This window comes from Tetrao urogallus (assembly GCF_951394365.1).
Source record: "Tetrao urogallus genome assembly, chromosome: 1".
Taxonomy (NCBI): domain Eukaryota; kingdom Metazoa; phylum Chordata; class Aves; order Galliformes; family Phasianidae; genus Tetrao; species Tetrao urogallus.
The window spans coordinates 105,434,526-105,453,116 of record NC_136813.1 but is presented as its reverse complement, the minus strand read 5'-3'; the positions used below and the strand labels follow the sequence as shown (position 1 = coordinate 105,453,116).

The following is an 18,591-nucleotide window of genomic DNA, read 5'->3' as shown; positions in this document are numbered from 1 at the left end:
ACTATCCAAGTCTGTAATCCAAATGATTAATGCATCTCTCCCAGTATTTCTTAAGAAGAATAGTATTTCCCAAGTAAGATTGTTGATATATTTTGTGTGTGTGTGTGTGTGTGTGTGTGATTCTTTATTGTTGTTGCCATAAGAATCCTAGTTTTATTCCATGGGAGATATGAACCAAATCTTCTGATATACAATCACTAATGCACATAGATTTTCCCAAAGGATTATATTTTTAGTGCTAGACTCAAGAATGTCAGTAACATAGCTGGAGACATACTTTGCTAATGCTACTTCATACTAAATAAGAAAAAAAAAAAAAACAAAAAAAAACAGAACAAAAGTTTTCCTTTCAAATTAGTACCTGTGGAATACAAGTCTGCAGCAAGCTATGTATATCTTTTAATTAGTCATGAAGACTTCAATTGTTGGTGAAGTTTAATTAATTGTGTTACATAGGCTGATATACTAGTGGGATGCCTTTCTGTAATAACTGTTCACACTAAAATGAGAAACAGAAATATTAACCTATATCTTTGTATTGGCTGCTTTAATTATGGACTTTTTTATTATCCCTGCTCTAACTCAGATTTTTCATGTTTTTTTACTAACTGATTCAGTAAAAAGAAAGAAAAGAAAACAACTGAGAGGATAACAAAATATTCCTTTATTGTTTTCTACTTACAATGTGTTGGTTTTTTGACTTATATACGGTAGGACTGATCAATAGGCATTATACATTGTGAAAAGTTTATATTAGAAAGTGTTAATATTGGGCTAAATTTTGTTCTGTCATGTGGTGGTTTTGATTTCATTGGCCTTGAATCTAAATAACTTATAAAAGAGCTTGAATTTAAACAACTGATAAAAGATTCATAGAGGAAGCATTGAGTTACCTTGTGGAAAGTTTTTAAAGTATTTTCTGGCTCTATGAGATCAGTTACAGACTCATTTCTCAATACGACCTTCTACCTACCAGTGCAGTCTCCTGTGACAAGGTTGGTTGGTCTTCTGCCATATGCAGCATCCACTGGAGAGTATGGGACACACCTGTTTGTTAGGATGGTCAGACAAGTGACATTCAAGACCTTTTGCATTTTAGCATATTTAAGTAGGCAGCTTGCTAAATATATAGCTTTTATTTATGGTTCTAGTTCAATCGAATGTGAGTTGTGGAGATCCTTTTTAGACTCTCACCTTCCTCAAAGTCATATACTGTATCTTAACTCTCCCACAGCCCTTTCTGCATGCCTAATTTACTGCCTGGTTTACTTTGCAGATAAACCAAGAGCATTGCACTGCAAGACAATTAGTGAATAAACACAACTGTTTAAACATTGAATGTCCATGTTAATGTGGTTCACATAACTGATAAAAACAAATTGATGCAAGTGCCTTCAAGTTCTCAAAAACTTTTATCCTTGTGCAGGTAATTAAGGCTGTTGATGAAGGGTATCGCTTGCCACCTCCTATGGACTGCCCAGCTGCCTTGTATCAGCTGATGCTGGACTGCTGGCAGAAAGACAGAAACAACAGACCCAAGTTTGAGCAGATTGTCAGCATCCTGGATAAGCTGATCCGTAATCCCAGCAGTCTGAAAATAATCACCAATGCCGCAGCAAGGTGACATATTAGATCCTACATTGCATGTGACTAAATGTCTTTGATTTCTTTTTCGTCCATAATTAGAATTTGTTTCATTTCTTTACCTACATCTTCATTTTCTAACCACAAATATTTGCAGTCTTAAAGAGGACAGAGAGCTTTCTGTCTGTTCATTTGGGAGAACTATTTAACATTATCATTGCTGCAATTTTTGTTAATGATGCACTATTATTCAAATTTTGCAAAGCTAGTATAGTATTGTTACGAAACCCACAGTAGGACTGAGCAGAGATTTGTGAGAGAGACAGAGATGAAAGATTTGGTCATTGTGTAATATTCCTTTTTTTCTCATCTAACCTTGGATGTTGCTTTAAATGGTTAGTGTTTCATAGGTCACAGCTAGCCATGTTCCTAAGTATCTTTCAGAATTGGACCCAAGCACATAGCATACACTCTTACAGTGTACTCTGTGCTGACAAGTCACTTTAATCATATCAATAACCTTTTTGCTTTCAGCAGGACTCACAGTCTTAAAGATGCACTTACATTCGCTGTTTGATATATGCCTTACCTAGGAATTATTTCCAACCCATGCAGTGTTACCTAATTGCATTAAAAACATTCATTTATAATACTGGTTATTCAACACATTCTGGAGCATCTCTATGATGAAATAAGAATTATTGAGAGAAAGTGAAGAGTGTGTTGACACCTAAGATGGATGTGGTGAAATAAAATCTTTGGTTTAGTAGACTTTAAGTGAATTGGTTTATATAATGCGCAGAACATCATACTTTTGCTTTAGTGATCTGAAGAAATGTGAAATTATTTTTAGCACAAATGCTTATGAAGAATTCTCCATCCACAAAGCAGACTGTCAGGGGGTAATCCATGCTGATTCTTCACACCCAGGTCTCCAAGAGCTGTTTCAGGGCAGGAGTACACATTCTGCCATGAGGTGAGCTTTGCAAATAAAGATGGCAAGTCACTCCTCCCAGACCTTTGCTTCTGGCACAGCCCCCTTCTCCCTGCTGCAGTCTAGCAGGAAAGCACAGAAAGAAACAGATAAGGCAGCGCAGCTAGGAGGGCTGCACTAGTGCTGTGGGCCACTAGGCAAGCTGCATGGACCTCACTTTCTTTTTTGTGTATCTGGTGTTGCTCATGTTGCTCATGTGGCTGTCCTGGCCACTGTCTGCTGCCACTCCCAAGGCATCAGCAAGAAAGCAGAGGTGGGAGGAAGAAGAAAGACTTGCTAGTGGGCTTTGCTGCTAGAAATACTTGAGAGAAGTCTTCTTGCACAGTAACTACATTTCATGATTTAATTGGTGAGCATCTAATGTACATTAAATCAGCACGCTTACCAGAGTGGTTATTTCTATTACCTGCTGGGTGACTGGTTAGGGGGAAAAAAAAAAAAAAAAAAAAAAAAAAGCTTTTTAAAGCATTATCTTCTCCATGAAGCAGATTTATTCTAATCATCCTGCAACCTCATTTGGTAAATGGTTGATGCAAGCATCTGTTTTATACAAATACACTAAAGTGGTCTGCTAGGTTAGAAGATACCACTTTAGTGTATCTGTATAAAATATACTTCAAATAGGGAATCACAACTATCATATTTTGGTTTGGGGTTTTGATTGTAGAAAGTGATACCTGTTCCCTTTTTATTGTCCTCCCACTGAGGCAGATGAACCACAGCAGAGTGGAAAACAGTGTTAGCTGTCATTTCCAGCTTCCACTTCAGAGCAAGTAGAAGCTGATATCCTCTACTGAAGCCCACATTCAGAGTACTGCAGTGGAGCACTGCATTCTTGCTTTTCCAAGCAGCTGAGCCCCTCTCCTCCTCTGCAGCACCTCACTGGCTGGTGACAGACGCTATAGTGGGACCCTGCTTCAGGCCCTGGGCCAGCCCAAGCTCCTAGCCTCTGGGAAGCTGCATGGTGCCATTCAGGGTATATGTGACCCATAATCTTTCCATCTAAGTCTGCAGCCTATGATCCATGCCGATCTCATGTCACTGCCAGCAACTGGGCAGGAACAGGCCTGGCTGCAGGGGACACACAGGGTGAACTAGTTCCCAGGGGATTACATCAGTGCTAATGGCTGCTCTCAATAGTTATTTGAGTCTGTAGTACTCCTACTGCACCTCTCTCCACACCCGCAGTAAGCAATTAATCTAAATTATGGAGGTCCCTCTTGTACCCATGTCTATGCTGCTACTGGTAGAATGGTAGAGCTTTATGCGTAACATATGTTCTTAAGTGTTCAAAATGTATTTGGTCAGGAAAATTGTTTAACCTGATGATGTCTGCTGCAGATGCAAAGCCAGTCTCTTCTTGCATATTTTCAAGTTGGTGCTTAAAGCAGTTACAGTGATGTTGTATCCTATTTGAAAACACATTTCTGGAGGTGCACAGGATATCCCTGCCCTCTAGTATGCTGCTTTTAACTGACTGCACCTGAAGGATGTGCTCAGCTCTGTGTCTGATTCCAAGGCTGTATCCCCGGCACATTTTATAGTAATATCTCATAGGAATACAGGAGGAGTCAAAACCTTCACTTCTGTGTTCCCTTTCAGTTTTCTATCCCTTCTAGCCACTCCATGGCATCTAATAATTTCTTGGTACCTTGGGGGAAGTTTTTATCCTTATTGATCTTCTCTTTGCAGACCTCGCTACGTGCTTGTGAACCTCACTTCAACAAAAGCTTTTTGTAGTCTCACTGTAGCAACTGTTTCATGATACCTTTCCTCACGTTATGTTTTATCTCTAATTCACTCGAGAATTCCTTTCCTATTCCTTGGAAAGTACAGACTATGGCTGATTGCTTTCTTGTCCTTTTAATTAGGTGGCCACCTTGAGTTCTTTTAAACAAGGCCTGCACTGGACACATCGGTGTTTTGTGTCCCTCAGCCTGCCTTGAATTATCCAGCTCTGTAAAGAGCCATAGAAGCAGAATGTGGTGCACACAGAGTTGCACAAGTCATGCAGTTTCCTAAGGCATAACCGCATGATATTTGTATTTGATTTATGTCTTGCTGTTCTTTCTTGTTTTCTAAGCATTATGTTCATTTTTATAACAGAGTCTTTAGGTTGTTTGGATACCTTTAGGGTGGAAGTGAGTTCATAGTTCCTCCAGTTTTGATCAGTTTTATTTTTTTTTTCTTGAGCTTATTATTTTTTCAGTCCACTGTGTATTACTTCACATTTGTGAACATTTCATGCAGATACAAAGCAGATGGAATGTTTTCCAACTTGAATAAAGAGACAGAGTCACTTCACTCACCTGCTAACCAGTTATAAGGCTATCATCTATAAGGGATCGCATTTTTATTTATTTGTGTAGGAAAAAAAATACTAACCCAAGAGTCACACAACTGAAAATATTTTGTATATGCTGCTTTTCGGTGTCTTTATCTGTTTCAATTTTTTTCACTTATTTTATCTGATTTGTTTCAGAAAGAACACTTCTCCTATATTTACATATTTATAATGGCTGAAGGGTTGCAGTGTAACTGTATGTGAACCTCACCACAGCCATTTGAAAAAGATATTTAAAACATGATGTTTAATTAGAAATATATTTAAAGAATTTCTGTGCCCAAAATGAATTATGTTGTTGAAAGACTGTGTGACATTTAGGCGTAAGTGTTGTAATACGGGGTTAAGACAGCCCATGTACTGTGGCAGTCTTCCTCTAGCTGCAACAGTGAACGTGTTGCTGAGTACCCTCACATCTGTGATGCAGGTACAGCTGAAGTCACTTAGTCTTTAGGAGCCTGATAAAACAGGAATAACCAAGTTAGTCCATGGCCCTGCCATGAAATCATTTGGAAAAAAAAAAAATTGAAAATGATTTTCAGAAATTCTGAATTTCTATCAGATCTGTGCTTTCTTTTAAAACTGGGAAGGAATCCACGCAAACATATAATTAATTTGCTTCGGTACATTTAGGACAGGAGGAAATAAATAATTTTACAAACACTGGGAGGAAAAGCCCTGAGAAATCAGGATATTTACTAAGCACTATGTAGACATTTTATGTGTGTTTTAGTGTTATAATAGCTGTATTTAAGAGCAAGAATGGCAAGGGTTTGCATCATATTAAGTGCAGAAAATGGAGAATTGATGGTCTTCTAAAAAATATAATTATTTTGTGAGATGCTGCTAACAGTTTAGCAGCTTATATTTTTTTGTTGTTGTTTTCATGAGATTTTCACTAAAAACATGTGACTTATTTAGCTTTGTGCATTTGGAGGAGTTCATATCTAGCTCAAACATTTACTACAGAAAGTAATTATTATCATTTCTTACTACTTAGAATCTGGCGAATTTTGTCCACTGAAATGCGAGCAGTATGATTTGAAATATATTCATGAAACTGTTTTCCAATTTGGAAATGCTGCTATCAGATGGCTTGCAGAAGCAATTGGCCCTCACTTTATTCTGAAAAATGTCAAAACATCATCTATTTCAGGTCCTATTCCTATCTATCAGAAAATTTAAAGTACCTTCTGCACCAGAGGATTAATCAGCAAATTTGCCCCAGATCTTTGAAGAAAAAGGTGTTACTTAAATGAAAAGGACAAAGATAGTTCAGCAGAGCCATCAAGCTTCAGTAAAGCTATTTAATTTCATCAGCAGAGACAGGATGTAAAGCTGACTCGAACTTTGCAGACTCCTCTCTCCGCCTCGCAAGCACTGCTTGTGGCATCAGCCAACCTCACTAACTTCCTGTCTGTCTCCGGGTTTCAGAGACTTTCAAAGGATTCAAAGTCTGAATCTTTGTTCTTGCGCATGGAGTCTTCTGAAGCAAAGTTTTATTTTGTAAATCCAAATGCATTAATCCACTAGTATGCTCCAGATACCATATTAAATGTTACATATTACAATATGTGCAGAAGTCTGCCTTTAATTTGCAGCTTATTAAAGAATATCAAAATAGACATATAATGTGGAAAGCTAGGTCTAAAATATGAATAAGAAAGCAGACTTTTAAAGAAATCACACCACTCTCAAAGTAAAAAAGATGTTTAAATTATATTTATTATAATTTCAAACTGAAGACCATTATCTGTGTTACTGTGCAACTTTTTCATAGGTAGAACTTGAAATTTCCACAATACAGAACTCAATCCAGAGGTACTTCATAAAGGTTGGTTATTCTTGCTTTAAAATAATAATACACAACTAGAAATTATTCTTTGTGTTTGAAAGCCTTTAAAATATAATTGGAGGCTCTGGAAATGTGTACATTATAACACATGTAGGGCCTTGGCCGTGGAACTGCGTTGCCTTGATTGAGAACAGGAAGAAACTAGCCATTGCTCAGGGGCACAGAAGCATACTACTACATATCCTATACTATTATACAGACTTCACATCCTACTTTAATTTCCAGGTTTCAATTCTGTGATGAGGGGAAGTTTTCATCCATACACAAAGTTTATATTTTTCAGTATTCCGTAATGCTCTGTAACTGCTTAGAAAAAGAATAGTAATAATAAGCAACCAACAATAAATGCACTATTTCTGTTTGCACTTCAGCCTAGTAGGCAGGTTTGCTTTCATGTATGGTACACATTAGGAGTTCTGTATTTAAAATATGAGTTCTGCTATTACTGTTGTATCTCAGGCTAAAAAGAAAAATACAAGAAAGCTTGCTATTTTCAGAAAAAGCATAGTTGAAATTCTTTTAATATAGTCCAGGAAATGTAAGGGGTCAGGGACAGCTGGTCTTCCTGTTGAAAACCCAAAATTGTTGGAAAATGTGCACGAATTATTCCTCATCTATACTTTCATGTGTTAACAAGTTGTTTACGGCCTTACCCTGATTTTCTTGAATTTGAGGTCTTGCTTCAGTTATTAACTGGAGTAATTTCCTTGGACAGTTTTTGGCCTACTTGTTATTTGTGAGTAGTTGATTGCAAGATTGGCTTTATTGGCTCTCGCTGTTGGTGTTCTTGCTGAGACAAAGTGTAATGTTTGCTCTCAGTCAACCAGATCCATCATTTGCATTAAAAATTTCAAGTTTATTTTTCACAAAGCTCAGTTCCACTTGAAATCTGATGATTCTGTGAAAAGTCTCTAAAAAAAAAAAAAAGTCTTGACAGGTTCTTTGCAAAAATTGAACTCCGTTGGAACGGCAAGCAGGTCAAAACAAAAATTTAGTCAATTTGCATTGGCTGAACTTTTTGTTTAAAAGTTCCTTTTTCTGCCATTCTGTTCAGATGGTTTCAATGCTTGAAATGTATCTCTGACCTGCTGCAATACTGGCAGCTTGCTTCTTCCCTTTAGGAATGTTCAGTCTGAAGGAAGGAGCTGCTGGTTTTGCTTGGACCATTTCAGAGAGGGTTTAGCCTCTGTGCTTGCCCAGGTGTAACCAACAGGGTCTGGCCAACAGCATTCAGCCCACACGTGAATTTTTAGCTCCACTCAAAAGACAGCAGCAATATAAGCTGTGACCTAAAAATGAGGCTGTCTGCTCTAAAAGAATCCAAACAGTGTAACCCCAGTGTGCTAGCTCTCTTTCAAGTGACTGTTAAACAGCAAACACAGACTTTATGGATGTGGGAAACTTCACAGATCACACAGAAATGCAACAGATTCTAGTAAACAGTACTTGCTGATGTCTAATCACAATTCGAGTTGTGTGTGGAATTAGGCATTAAACTGAAGACACTTTCAGGAACTTCAGTGAATTAGCATGCTAGAGAAAGAGAAACTATTTTCACCTGACTTTTTTTTCCAGTAGTCATTAATATCATGCCTGAGGTAGATATAAATGAACCACTGTTCCTTCAGAATTAAAAATTGTGAGGGCTCGCTGTTAACATATACAGAAAGACATCTATTTGCACTTTCACACTTCTATCAGCAATACTGATGAAACTCAGACACGACTTCGCAGTAGACTGAGTTATGTAGTTAGAATTTAAATGTGGATGGATTAGTGTGGGGCTGTGTTTTGAGTATTTGCTGTCATTTGTGCTTCTGTGGGATTTTCTCTGTGGTTCTCAGCTTGATACAGCGTGAAGCTCTTGTTAGTGTTAATGGCAGTACTGCACTGGAAGTGCTGGAGAAAGGAACCTGCATGAAGCCATGGCCTGACCCGATGAGTGCTGTAGAGGATGTCTGTCAAAATTCACACTGCAGCCAAATGGGAGATACAAGGGCAAGTCATATAAAGCAAATGGTAGATACAAAGAGCCAGAAAAGCATTTTAAAAGCTCTCTAAGGCATTTTTCTCTCCATCTACTAAAGAGCCCATAGACTATCCAAACAATAATGACTGGTTGTTGTCAAGGGTCCTGTATGAATACCAGGAAATGGCCATGGGATGTTACTTCTCCTGCTTAAAAGCACAGCTTAGGCTATATTATGAGAAAGATATCTCAGTAATACGCTGGTGTTTTTGCCTTCACTGTCTTCACTGATTTTGGTGAGGAGAAGGTGAAATGGGGAGTACTGATACATACAGGCTTCAGATTTATTACCCTCACCAGATGCTGAAAAGATGGAAACTCCTTAAAACCATTTTTCTGAGGGGCAGACAAAGGACCATGAGAGATTGGAGGGCTGACATCTGGGAAAGCTGAAATTTTATGTCCTGCTTATCCTAGAGGAAGCTATGGCAGCTTTTTTGCCAGTGGACAATATGGAGCTAGAAAATAATTCCTGTGTGACATGTAGAGAGATGCATCATTCTGCTACAAACCAGCAGGCTAACTGATCAGCATTCTTTTCCCCGATGATTATTTGTTTTACTCCTCTTTATTCCTCCATCTCTCCTTTGACTTCAAAGAAGAGTCACAACCTGCTTACTGTCAGACTGTGCAAATGTGATGTGAAGCCCCCTGGGTAAAGCAAATTATTTTCGGGTCTAAGTTGCAATTTTTGCTAAGAGTACTTTAAAAATGTGCATGAAGTGGTAGGGCTGAACTCCAAGGATTCTTACCTTTAAGGTCCAGGGACAACCAAGTAAGTACAAGGTCTCTACTTCTCCTTGGTATGTCATTTGTTTTCTAATCTCCTGTTGTCACACTGGCGTACCTACAATTCTGTTTGTTGTAGAAGATAAAACTACAGTCTGCTCTGTGTGCTAGTTGTTCTTTTTTTTTTTTTTTTCTTTTTTTTTTTTTTCTTTTTTTTTTTGCTGCTGTTGCTGAAATATTGAAATGTCCTTGTTAGACCAGAATTCTGCATTTCAGCTTACCATAATTATAAAACACATGGCATTTGTGTTTAAACCAGGCCTGATTTCCTCCCGGGGAGCAATTTCACTTTACAAAACCAGTTTATAATTAACTAAAGCTTGCCACCGGAAATTACTTTGTTTTCTACGTAGTTCCCACTTTAAATGAATCTGATTGTGGAAGAGGAAGTCCAGATTTAAAAACTATAGGTTGGTTATGGTGTTTGGAGGAAGAGATAGGCTACTGCAAGAGAAACTCTAAGATCCTGTGTGCAGATCTCCACTGTGCATTTGCAGAGTGCCACCCTTTGTGCAGAAGAAGTCATTGGTCATTTCATTTGTATTTATCTTGGTTCCTAAAGTTTTCAATCATCCTTTTCTCACCAGTGAACAGCCGAGCAGAGACAAGGCGATCGTGCTGGATCAGGAGAGTTTCTAATGTGGTTTTCTGCAGTCTTTGTCACCGTTACATGATGCAACAAACATTTCCTCATGTTGTGACAAAAACCTGTGCTAATGATAACAAACTATAGCTCTCCTTGCTGCTGCAGATGACTCAGAGATTAATTCCAGCTGTTTACATAATGGGCACATCCAGAGAATGCTTTCAGCAGCAGGGCATTTTGTAACTGGCATCTCACTGTTAAATTTGTCTCTCTAACCTACGTCTGACTGACTTTTGTCAGGGTACCACACGTCAGTAAATACAGCTCTATAGACAGGCACGCAGTCAAGATGGACAGGATAAAAGTCTTCCTGTCCTGTTCTGTTGAAAGATAATGCAATGGGGTATCATGGTTGGTCAAAGAAACAAAATAAAAAGATATTTTTCTTTTTATTTTTTTCAAAGAGGGAGGAATTAAAAAACAAGACAGAGGGAAATGTTCTATTTCACTTCCCCTGAGCAAACATGTAATTTCCATGATTTCTTTTTAATGACTCTCTTCTGAAGCTAGTAGGTACTGATTTATGAAAAGCTGTAAAAGATCAGGTGGAACCCTGCAGGACGTCGTTTACAGCTGCACGGATTGCAACCCATCTAATTTGTCTGGTAAAGTGTGAGCTCATGGCGCACATCACCCAGGCCATAAATTTCATGTTCAGACCTTCTGTCTAGGGGCTGGGTCAGGGGGGAAAAAAACGTCAATGCATGCAGATGCTCTGAAAGCCCAGCTTTCCCTTGGTGCATGCGAGGAGACATCACAGGCTCTTTGCTGTGAGACAAATTCCAGTTCATTGATAAACTATCCAGATGTCCTCTCTGAGGAGGAAAGTAACTAATTTTGGTTTGGAATCCTACAAGGAGAAAAATGATACTTTACAGTGCTGGTTATTCTGAGGTCACTTACATTAAAATTAGGTCATATTTTTTGTCCTGATGATACTTTGATCCAAGTAATAAACATAAAAGCTCTTGCAGGCCACTCTAATTCCTAATCCTGGAGAACTGTTCTATCTCAGCTTGTTTATGCTTTTTTTCTTTCTTTTTTTTTTCATTAGTGATTCTTGAGTCAGTCCTTGTTTTAATAGATTGAAGTTGAAAAGATGTACTAGGCTGGAAAAAAAATCTCCGTGTTTCATCATTAGGTACACTTCATAAATACTCTTAATAAATGTCTTGGGATACCAGACACTATACCCAGAAAACTATAAATAAAAAATATTGGCTCTTTGTGGGACAAACAGTAGTTGAGGAGATTCAGGCTATACAGCTACTGGATAAAAATATCTTGGGCTTGATTTTCCCACCTGGGCCTTAAGCTGCAGTCTGTTTCAACCAGAGTAGGCTTCTGGTGTCTTCTGTCACCGTGTCTCTTCCCAGTGGGAATGAGGTCTGCATCTGAAGTCAGTGGCACCTCCAGAGTCCCTTGCAGAGGCAGCAGAGCATGTCCTGACTGGGATCCAGACAAAAGAAAGCGAACAATAGTGCTTGAGCAGCTGCATCCCTGCCCTGAGACCTGTTGAATACTGGTGCTCAATCTGCGGAAGTGAATGACAAGTTGTGATTTGCAAGTTAAGATTTTCAAGCTTCTGATAAGCTCTTCAGGTGTGTCCTCTCATCCCAGAATGGAAGAAAATATTAAAATCATTTCCTGGTCTTGAAAGAATTCAGCTGATTGATAAGGATTGGCGTAATGTCAAGAATAAAGGTGCTGTTTTATATGTATCCAATTTCAATAACTGCTGTATTGCAAAGCTGCACTGTTTTTTTCTTGTCTGAGAGAGGAGTCAGGCACTAGAATGGGCTGTCCCAGGAGGTGGTGGAGTCACTGTCCCTGGAGATGTTCAAGAAATGTTAGATGTTGTACTGAGAGACATGGTTTAGTAGGAAATATTGGTGACAGATGGGTGGTTGAGCTGGATGATCTTGGAGGTCTTTTCAAACTTTGGTGTTTCTACAGTTCCATGATTCATCCAAGGTGAAAGGTAAAAGTCTAGGTGTTACTGATGTGGTATTTCTTGATCCAAACGCACGGCAGATCGACTGCACGAGTAGGTTATTCCGGAGCTACTGATCTTGGTGGAACTTAGTAAGAACATGGTTTAGGATTGAAAAGTTCTGTTTGGATTATCTAGGCTTTGTAAGGGAGTTTAAATTTATTGGTGTTCGAACATTTGGTTCTCTCTGGGGCCCTTTACAAACTCTGCCTTTCTTCCAGTGCTGAAAGATGGCTTGGGTGGTGAGTGAAGAGGGTATTTTGAAGTCCAGATCAGTTCTCTAGTAACAGTAACTGTAACCTACACATTACACTGTGCCATTACAATCTTCAACTGATCATGTTAGCCTAATCACCTCTCATTTTTCCAGTGACAGAAGTAATTTCAGATGGATTTAGCTGTTGTTGTCAAATTATATTTCAGATGATGTTCATTGAAATCTCTAGGAAAACAAACAAACAAACATACAAACAAAAACAACAATAACAACTAGGGAACCAATAGGCTGTAAAGTTGCAAAGAGAACTGCTTTAGATGACCTCTTAAGTAAGCCTCCTATGCCCCTGAATATCACCATCCTGAAATCACAGCCAAACACATGCTTAGGTTTAGGCCTGAGGCAGACATCCATAAGGTACTTATCTTAAAATGATAGGCATGCTAAAAAGATGCACGGTATGGGCATATACTTTTAATTGGAGGAAAAATTGTAGAAATACAGTTGATTAATAACGTCTGACTAGTTGAGTAAGCCACTATTGCCCTAATTAGCACTGGGAGAGAATGGCAATTGGAGTTAGTGAGGTATCTTGTAGAAATTGTGTTTCAGGAGCTTCCTACATGACCAGGAAGAGAGCAGGTCAGTGAAGACTGATTGATTGCTGAGGACAAGAGCTGGGTGTGTCATGCCAGCTGCCTTCCTGGAAGGCCTTTTTCAGAGCGGACAAATCCTCTGCTTGGAAATGCATTTGTTTATCTGTGGGCTGCAACAAGCGGTTCAGAAAGCTAGCTGATTTTAAACCTTGATGCCTTCAAAGAAGTAGTATATTCTCAAAACTGTGAAAACAGGATTCCTCTTACCAGACAGAAAAAAAAAAAAAAAAAAAAATTCTAGATCAATTTAAGAGCAACTCTTGCACCATATGCAATATCCAACTTTCAGATTCACCTACCTTAATTCTTCCTTGTTGAAAAAATTATATATTCATATACAATTCATATTCATACTTAATATAATTATGTTCATATATATTCATCTTTATTTTATTTTCAAAAGGATGATTTCATCTCGGTAGCTTCTAGGTAGCATGATACTTACGGAAAATGGCTTAAGTGGGTAAGGGAACATGGAGATGAGTTTTGTGTTTGATTCCTTGATTTGATTTTGTTTCAGACTGATTTTTTAGTTGTTTTCCAAGTAATGAATGTGGAAGCAAATCAGTTCAGTTCAGCATCCTTCATAAGCACCAACCTTAATTCAAAGGCAGGAGATGATTCAATTCACACTTTCAGATTATTTATATGATATTCTTACGCAAGTTTCAGCTTTAAGATGAGCACGATCTCAAATTGCAAACTGCAGAATACAAGTCTCATATGGTTGCATTTGTCTCGCAATTCACTTACATCTGATTTTTAGATTTGATGACATTTGTATGCCACTAATGTCTTATTTTATATGCCTCTACCTTTTTAGCACCACCTAGGAGTTTTTGGAGGGCTGCAATACTATGAACATTTGATATGTGTAACTTCTGCCAAAATGCTGAACTTGATGTTTAGTGTGCATTGTTGTAGTGACCACTATATTTTTTGTGACTAGGTTAATCACATAAATATAATCTAAATTAGGCTTGTCTTTGCTAATACTTTAACACATTAAAATGTAGTATAATATTGTTCTCTATGAATTTGTCATGTATCAGTGATGTAAAATCAGGGTTTGAGAAGCTGGAGCTCTTAAGCAAGGTGACTGCATAGTGTTTGTCAAAGCTGTCAGTGTGAATACATTTGGCCTCAGTGGCAGATAAATTCTGCAGATGAGCAAAAACCTGCATGTAGCCTGGGAGCTCCTAGTGATGCAAATGATAACTTTAGACACAAAATGAATCCATATTCATGTCTGATCCACAACTTTCACCATATTCTTCTTCATTTCAGGCCATCAAACCTTCTCCTGGACCAAAGTAACATTGACATTTCAGCTTTCCGCACAACAGGTGATTGGCTCAATGGTTTTCGAACAGGACAGTGCAAAGGCATTTTCACTGGTGTGGAGTACAGTTCCTGTGATACAATAGCCAAGATTTCCACCGAGTAAGTTGAAATAATCCCAGCCCTTCATCACTGGTTAGAGCTGGGGGTTCATGTTTTAGCATAAGGGTAGCATTTTAATATTCAGCTTCCATTTTTTATTTATTTATTTTTTTTTTTTTAAAGCTAAAATAATATAATGTTTAATAGAAAAAAAAAAAAGTAAATTACTGTAGTAGTTGTAATACACATGCAGGAAACCTGAAACCTTTTTCATAACTCTTTCTCACTAATGTAGAGGAAATTTCAGTTTCTTCAGGTATGGCAGCACTGTGCATAGTTTGGTATAAGAGCATTTGTTACCTTCAGTCACACTTTAGTAGTTTTGTACTTGTTTGTAATCTGCCTTTATCTGTGGTTTCCCCACAGCTGTCATGTGTGCCAATCTTTTCCTTTTTCGCCCATCCCATATTCCATCAACCCAGGTGCCAAAGAGCAAGTACTATGTAACTGCTTTTCTCCAATATGCTAATAATGGTTGCGTGGGTTGATAGTGACAGGACAAGGGGTAATGATTTTAAACTAAGAGAGGGGAGGTTTAGGTTAGATATTAGGAGGAAATTCTTCACACAGAGGGTGGTGATGCACTGGAACAGGTTGCCCAAGGAGATTGTGGATGCCCCATCCCTGGAGGCATTCAAGGCCAGGCTGGATGTGGCTCTGGGCAGCCTGGTCCGGTGGTTGGTGACCCTGCACATAGCAGGGGGGTTGAAACTAGATGAACTTTAAGGTCCTTTTCAACCAGCCGTTCTATGATTCTGTGATTTTATAAATAATTATTTAGAGGGCAAACTCCCTCTTGCCTTCCATTTTGACAATTAATCATTATAAACTTGAAAGTTTAAAACTTGAAAGTTCATACATTAAAATGTAGTGTGACAAGGAAGAATATGGTGGTGTTCTCTTTGCACCTGAAAAGGATCAAGTACAGTTATGAACTTACTGTACAGGAAAATCTTGACTCCCCATTGGGCTCACTGGATACAAGACCAGTTATGAAGAAGTAGCCAACAGCTGCAGGGCTGATAATTAAACACATCAATGCCGTTAATTAGTGTATTATTGCAACTATAAAAAGGCTGATAATGGGTTTTTATGACAATTACCCTTTGGGGACAGTGCAGAAATCCTCCAGGAATGCCCAGTTTCCTGTGAACAACTGTTTAATGAGCCCTTGGCAAGCATTAAACTGTTTCTATATTGCACAATTAACAAAGAGAATGAGCTGCCTGAAGAAATAAGGAGTGATAACAGCAGTAGACACAGGAAGCTTAGACATGGTGCTTATTCTGAGGATGAGACAACTGTTCAGAAGGCTTGGCACATAAAGTCAAAATGTCCACTGGTCAGGAAGAATAATCATGTTGATAGGGGGATGGTAGAGGGACTTAAGATTGCAGCTGGCCCAGAAGTAGCCCCCTGTGTGTACACCACTGGCAAACACTACTTCATTGTCCATTCTTGCAGGTATGGAAACACAGCAGGGCTAAATGAGCTTTTACATTTTTTTGCAGCCTCCTGCTGTCTTCAAACAATGGCTCTCAGTATTATTCATACCAGGATTTGTGTTTCAACAGCATTTCTGTACCTGGAGGCTCATCCAGTGCATCAGTATAAGATGAGCGAGTTGATTGGTCTCTGCTCACGTCAGCTCTAGGAAGCAGAGAGGCAGGATGCTGACTCACCTAGTTTATATTCTCTTTTTTCCAGTGACATGAAGAAAATTGGTGTTACAGTTGTGGGGCCTCAAAAGAAGATCGTTAGCAGTATCAAAACTCTAGAAACTCATACGAAGAACAGCCCTGTTCCTGTGTAAGGTACCAAAATGATGTTGCTGAGGACAGAAAAAAGAAAAGTCGCATCAAAGAGCAAAAGCGATGGCTGATAAATGGCACAGTTTAAAGGAGTTCTTTGCAGCAGTTTTGGAAACATAACGATTGAAATTTCAAACCCACTGAGACACTCAAATACTGAGTATAAATGCCTTAAAAATAGGAGCGAACTTGTTTTGTATCTGTTAATCCTGAAGGGTGGGTGCTCTTAACTGACTGTTAATGCAGATAGTAAATTTCAAAAGAAAAAAAAAATGTAAAAAATCCTTCCGAGTAAAAAACAGTGATACTAAAACCTAGAGCCATTTGAATATTAAGTGACTGAATAACATGAAAAACCCAAGGACATAAAAGCTGTGTATTTGATCTATACAGCAAGCAAGAAGAAAGAAAGACTTACAGTATTTTTATACAGAAGAGATCTGTAACAGGTATTTTATTTCTTTAAAAGCAAGGAAAATAGAGGACTATACCTCGCAATCTGTCTGGCCATATTTACTATAATGTCATTGTAACATGCTATTTGAACTTCAGAAAGGAATACAGAAATAAAATTTGTAGTGACTGGGTTAGTTGGCAAAAGATTTTCACCATTGTGTTAGTTTCCCTAATTGTGTTCATTTAAATAGAAAAAAAAAAGTCTTAATTCTTAAAAGACGTATTTATTTCCTTTCTTGTTTTTTGCTTTTTGTTTTTTGTTTTTTTTTTTTTACCATTATTGTTTATATTTATGCTTAAATACCTTAACCTGGCTGCATTATTGACAAGTGCCAAATATTATCAATACTTCATTGGTTTAACCTGAGAAATTGTGAGGGTTAATTACTTGATTATTTTATACTCACAACGTCATATACAAAGTACAGAAGGAAAGAAATGTCTTTTTTGTAGCTCCGACCCTAGGCAAAGCATTGGGACTTGCTGAGATTTCTTTCCTTTGCAAGTGAGTGATATTTAAATCTGGGCTTGAATTCTGTTGGAATTGCATGCCCATTGATCTCCAAATCAGTACCTGGCCTGGCCAACCATATGTATTTCCTTTGCTTTCCAAAGGCCTGATTTCATGTCACAAAGGTCTGCTGTCTTCAGATGCTGTTCAGGTGGGAGAATTACCTAGGAATTGTAAGAGTGTATCCTGCATGATCTGAGAGTGCTTTTTTAGCTTGTTGAGGAATTACGCATTACTGTCTTCCATCTCATGGGCTCTGCTCCCAGTGCTGGTAACTGGGAGTTGTACTACCATGTCGGCAGCCAAGGATAGTTGAAGAAGATGATTTAAGCTTCTGCAGTGGGAGTTTGGCTTGTCATTTTGCCTAATTCTGATCTAGAAGACCTCTGTCCAGATGCTGTCATTCTTCAGGAGCCTTGCTTTTTGATTCAGGTTCCATGGGCACCTGTGTTTGCCACTCCACATGGCTGCAGCCACCTCAGTCTTGACAGGACTGATTAGTTGTGTGGCAATGTGAGAGACCAGAAAACACAGCACTTGCAAGGGTGTGCTTTGGTAGATGTCCCAGTGTAACCAAAACCACCAGGCTCCATCCATTTAGGAATGGTTCTTCCTTCTGCAAGGTGAGTTGGGGTAAAGCCAGCTGTACTGCTTTAGAAGCAGTGCTTGGTCCCTTGAAAGAAATCAGAAGGGAGCCTATCTTTAGGAGACCATTCACATTTTTCAGTAGAAAAAGGAACGTAAAGGAGGGGATTTGAGTCTTCCTACATCTTCAGCATCTTCCCATAAGTGAGCTCTTAAGCTCCTGATTATGTTAATCCTAGTCCTGAACAGACATAGCTCTTTCCTCTGAAAATGAGGGGTTTAAGTTGCTGTGTGAGGCATTTCTAGTGCTGCATACAGGCCAGTTTCTTCGTGCCCCCTTGGATTTCCAACTTGCCGTTTTTAAACTTAAACCTGATTCTAATGAGTAACAGTGAGTCATTGGCAGTCCAAGACTGTAAGAGGCAGTTGGGTGCATAGCATGCCACTTTCTGCTGTGCAGTCAAGTTTGTTGTCCTTTCTTTGCAGTGTTGGTCTGGTTTTTGAAGCTCCTTGTAGCACAGGGCGCATAAATATGAGGGAAAATAATCAGTTCTTGGGATTTGTGTGGCTGAATCAGTTTCCAAATTGTTTTTATTGGGTCCAAGACATTTCAGATGCAGAGCAACAGTGTTTATTACACATTAATAAATAGAAGGAGAGTTAGGGGTAATGAACATG

At 38.6% G+C, this 18,591-nt stretch overlaps 1 protein-coding gene across 1 annotated transcript in view; it reads left to right on the top strand.

Annotated features, from left to right (window-relative positions):
- Nucleotides 1–16,363, top strand: part of EPHA3 (EPH receptor A3) — a gene marked incomplete at both ends in the record, with an annotated part of 217,237 nt that extends 200,874 nt beyond the window's left edge. Inside the window, 3 exons of the mRNA XM_079549307.1 lie at nt 1,427–1,620; nt 14,395–14,550; nt 16,258–16,363. Of these exons, the coding sequence (XP_079405433.1) occupies nt 1,427–1,620; nt 14,395–14,550; nt 16,258–16,363 (456 nt within the window). The remainder of the gene's footprint in view (nt 1–1,426; nt 1,621–14,394; nt 14,551–16,257) is intronic.
- Between the last annotated feature and the right edge of the window lie 2,228 nt (nt 16,364–18,591).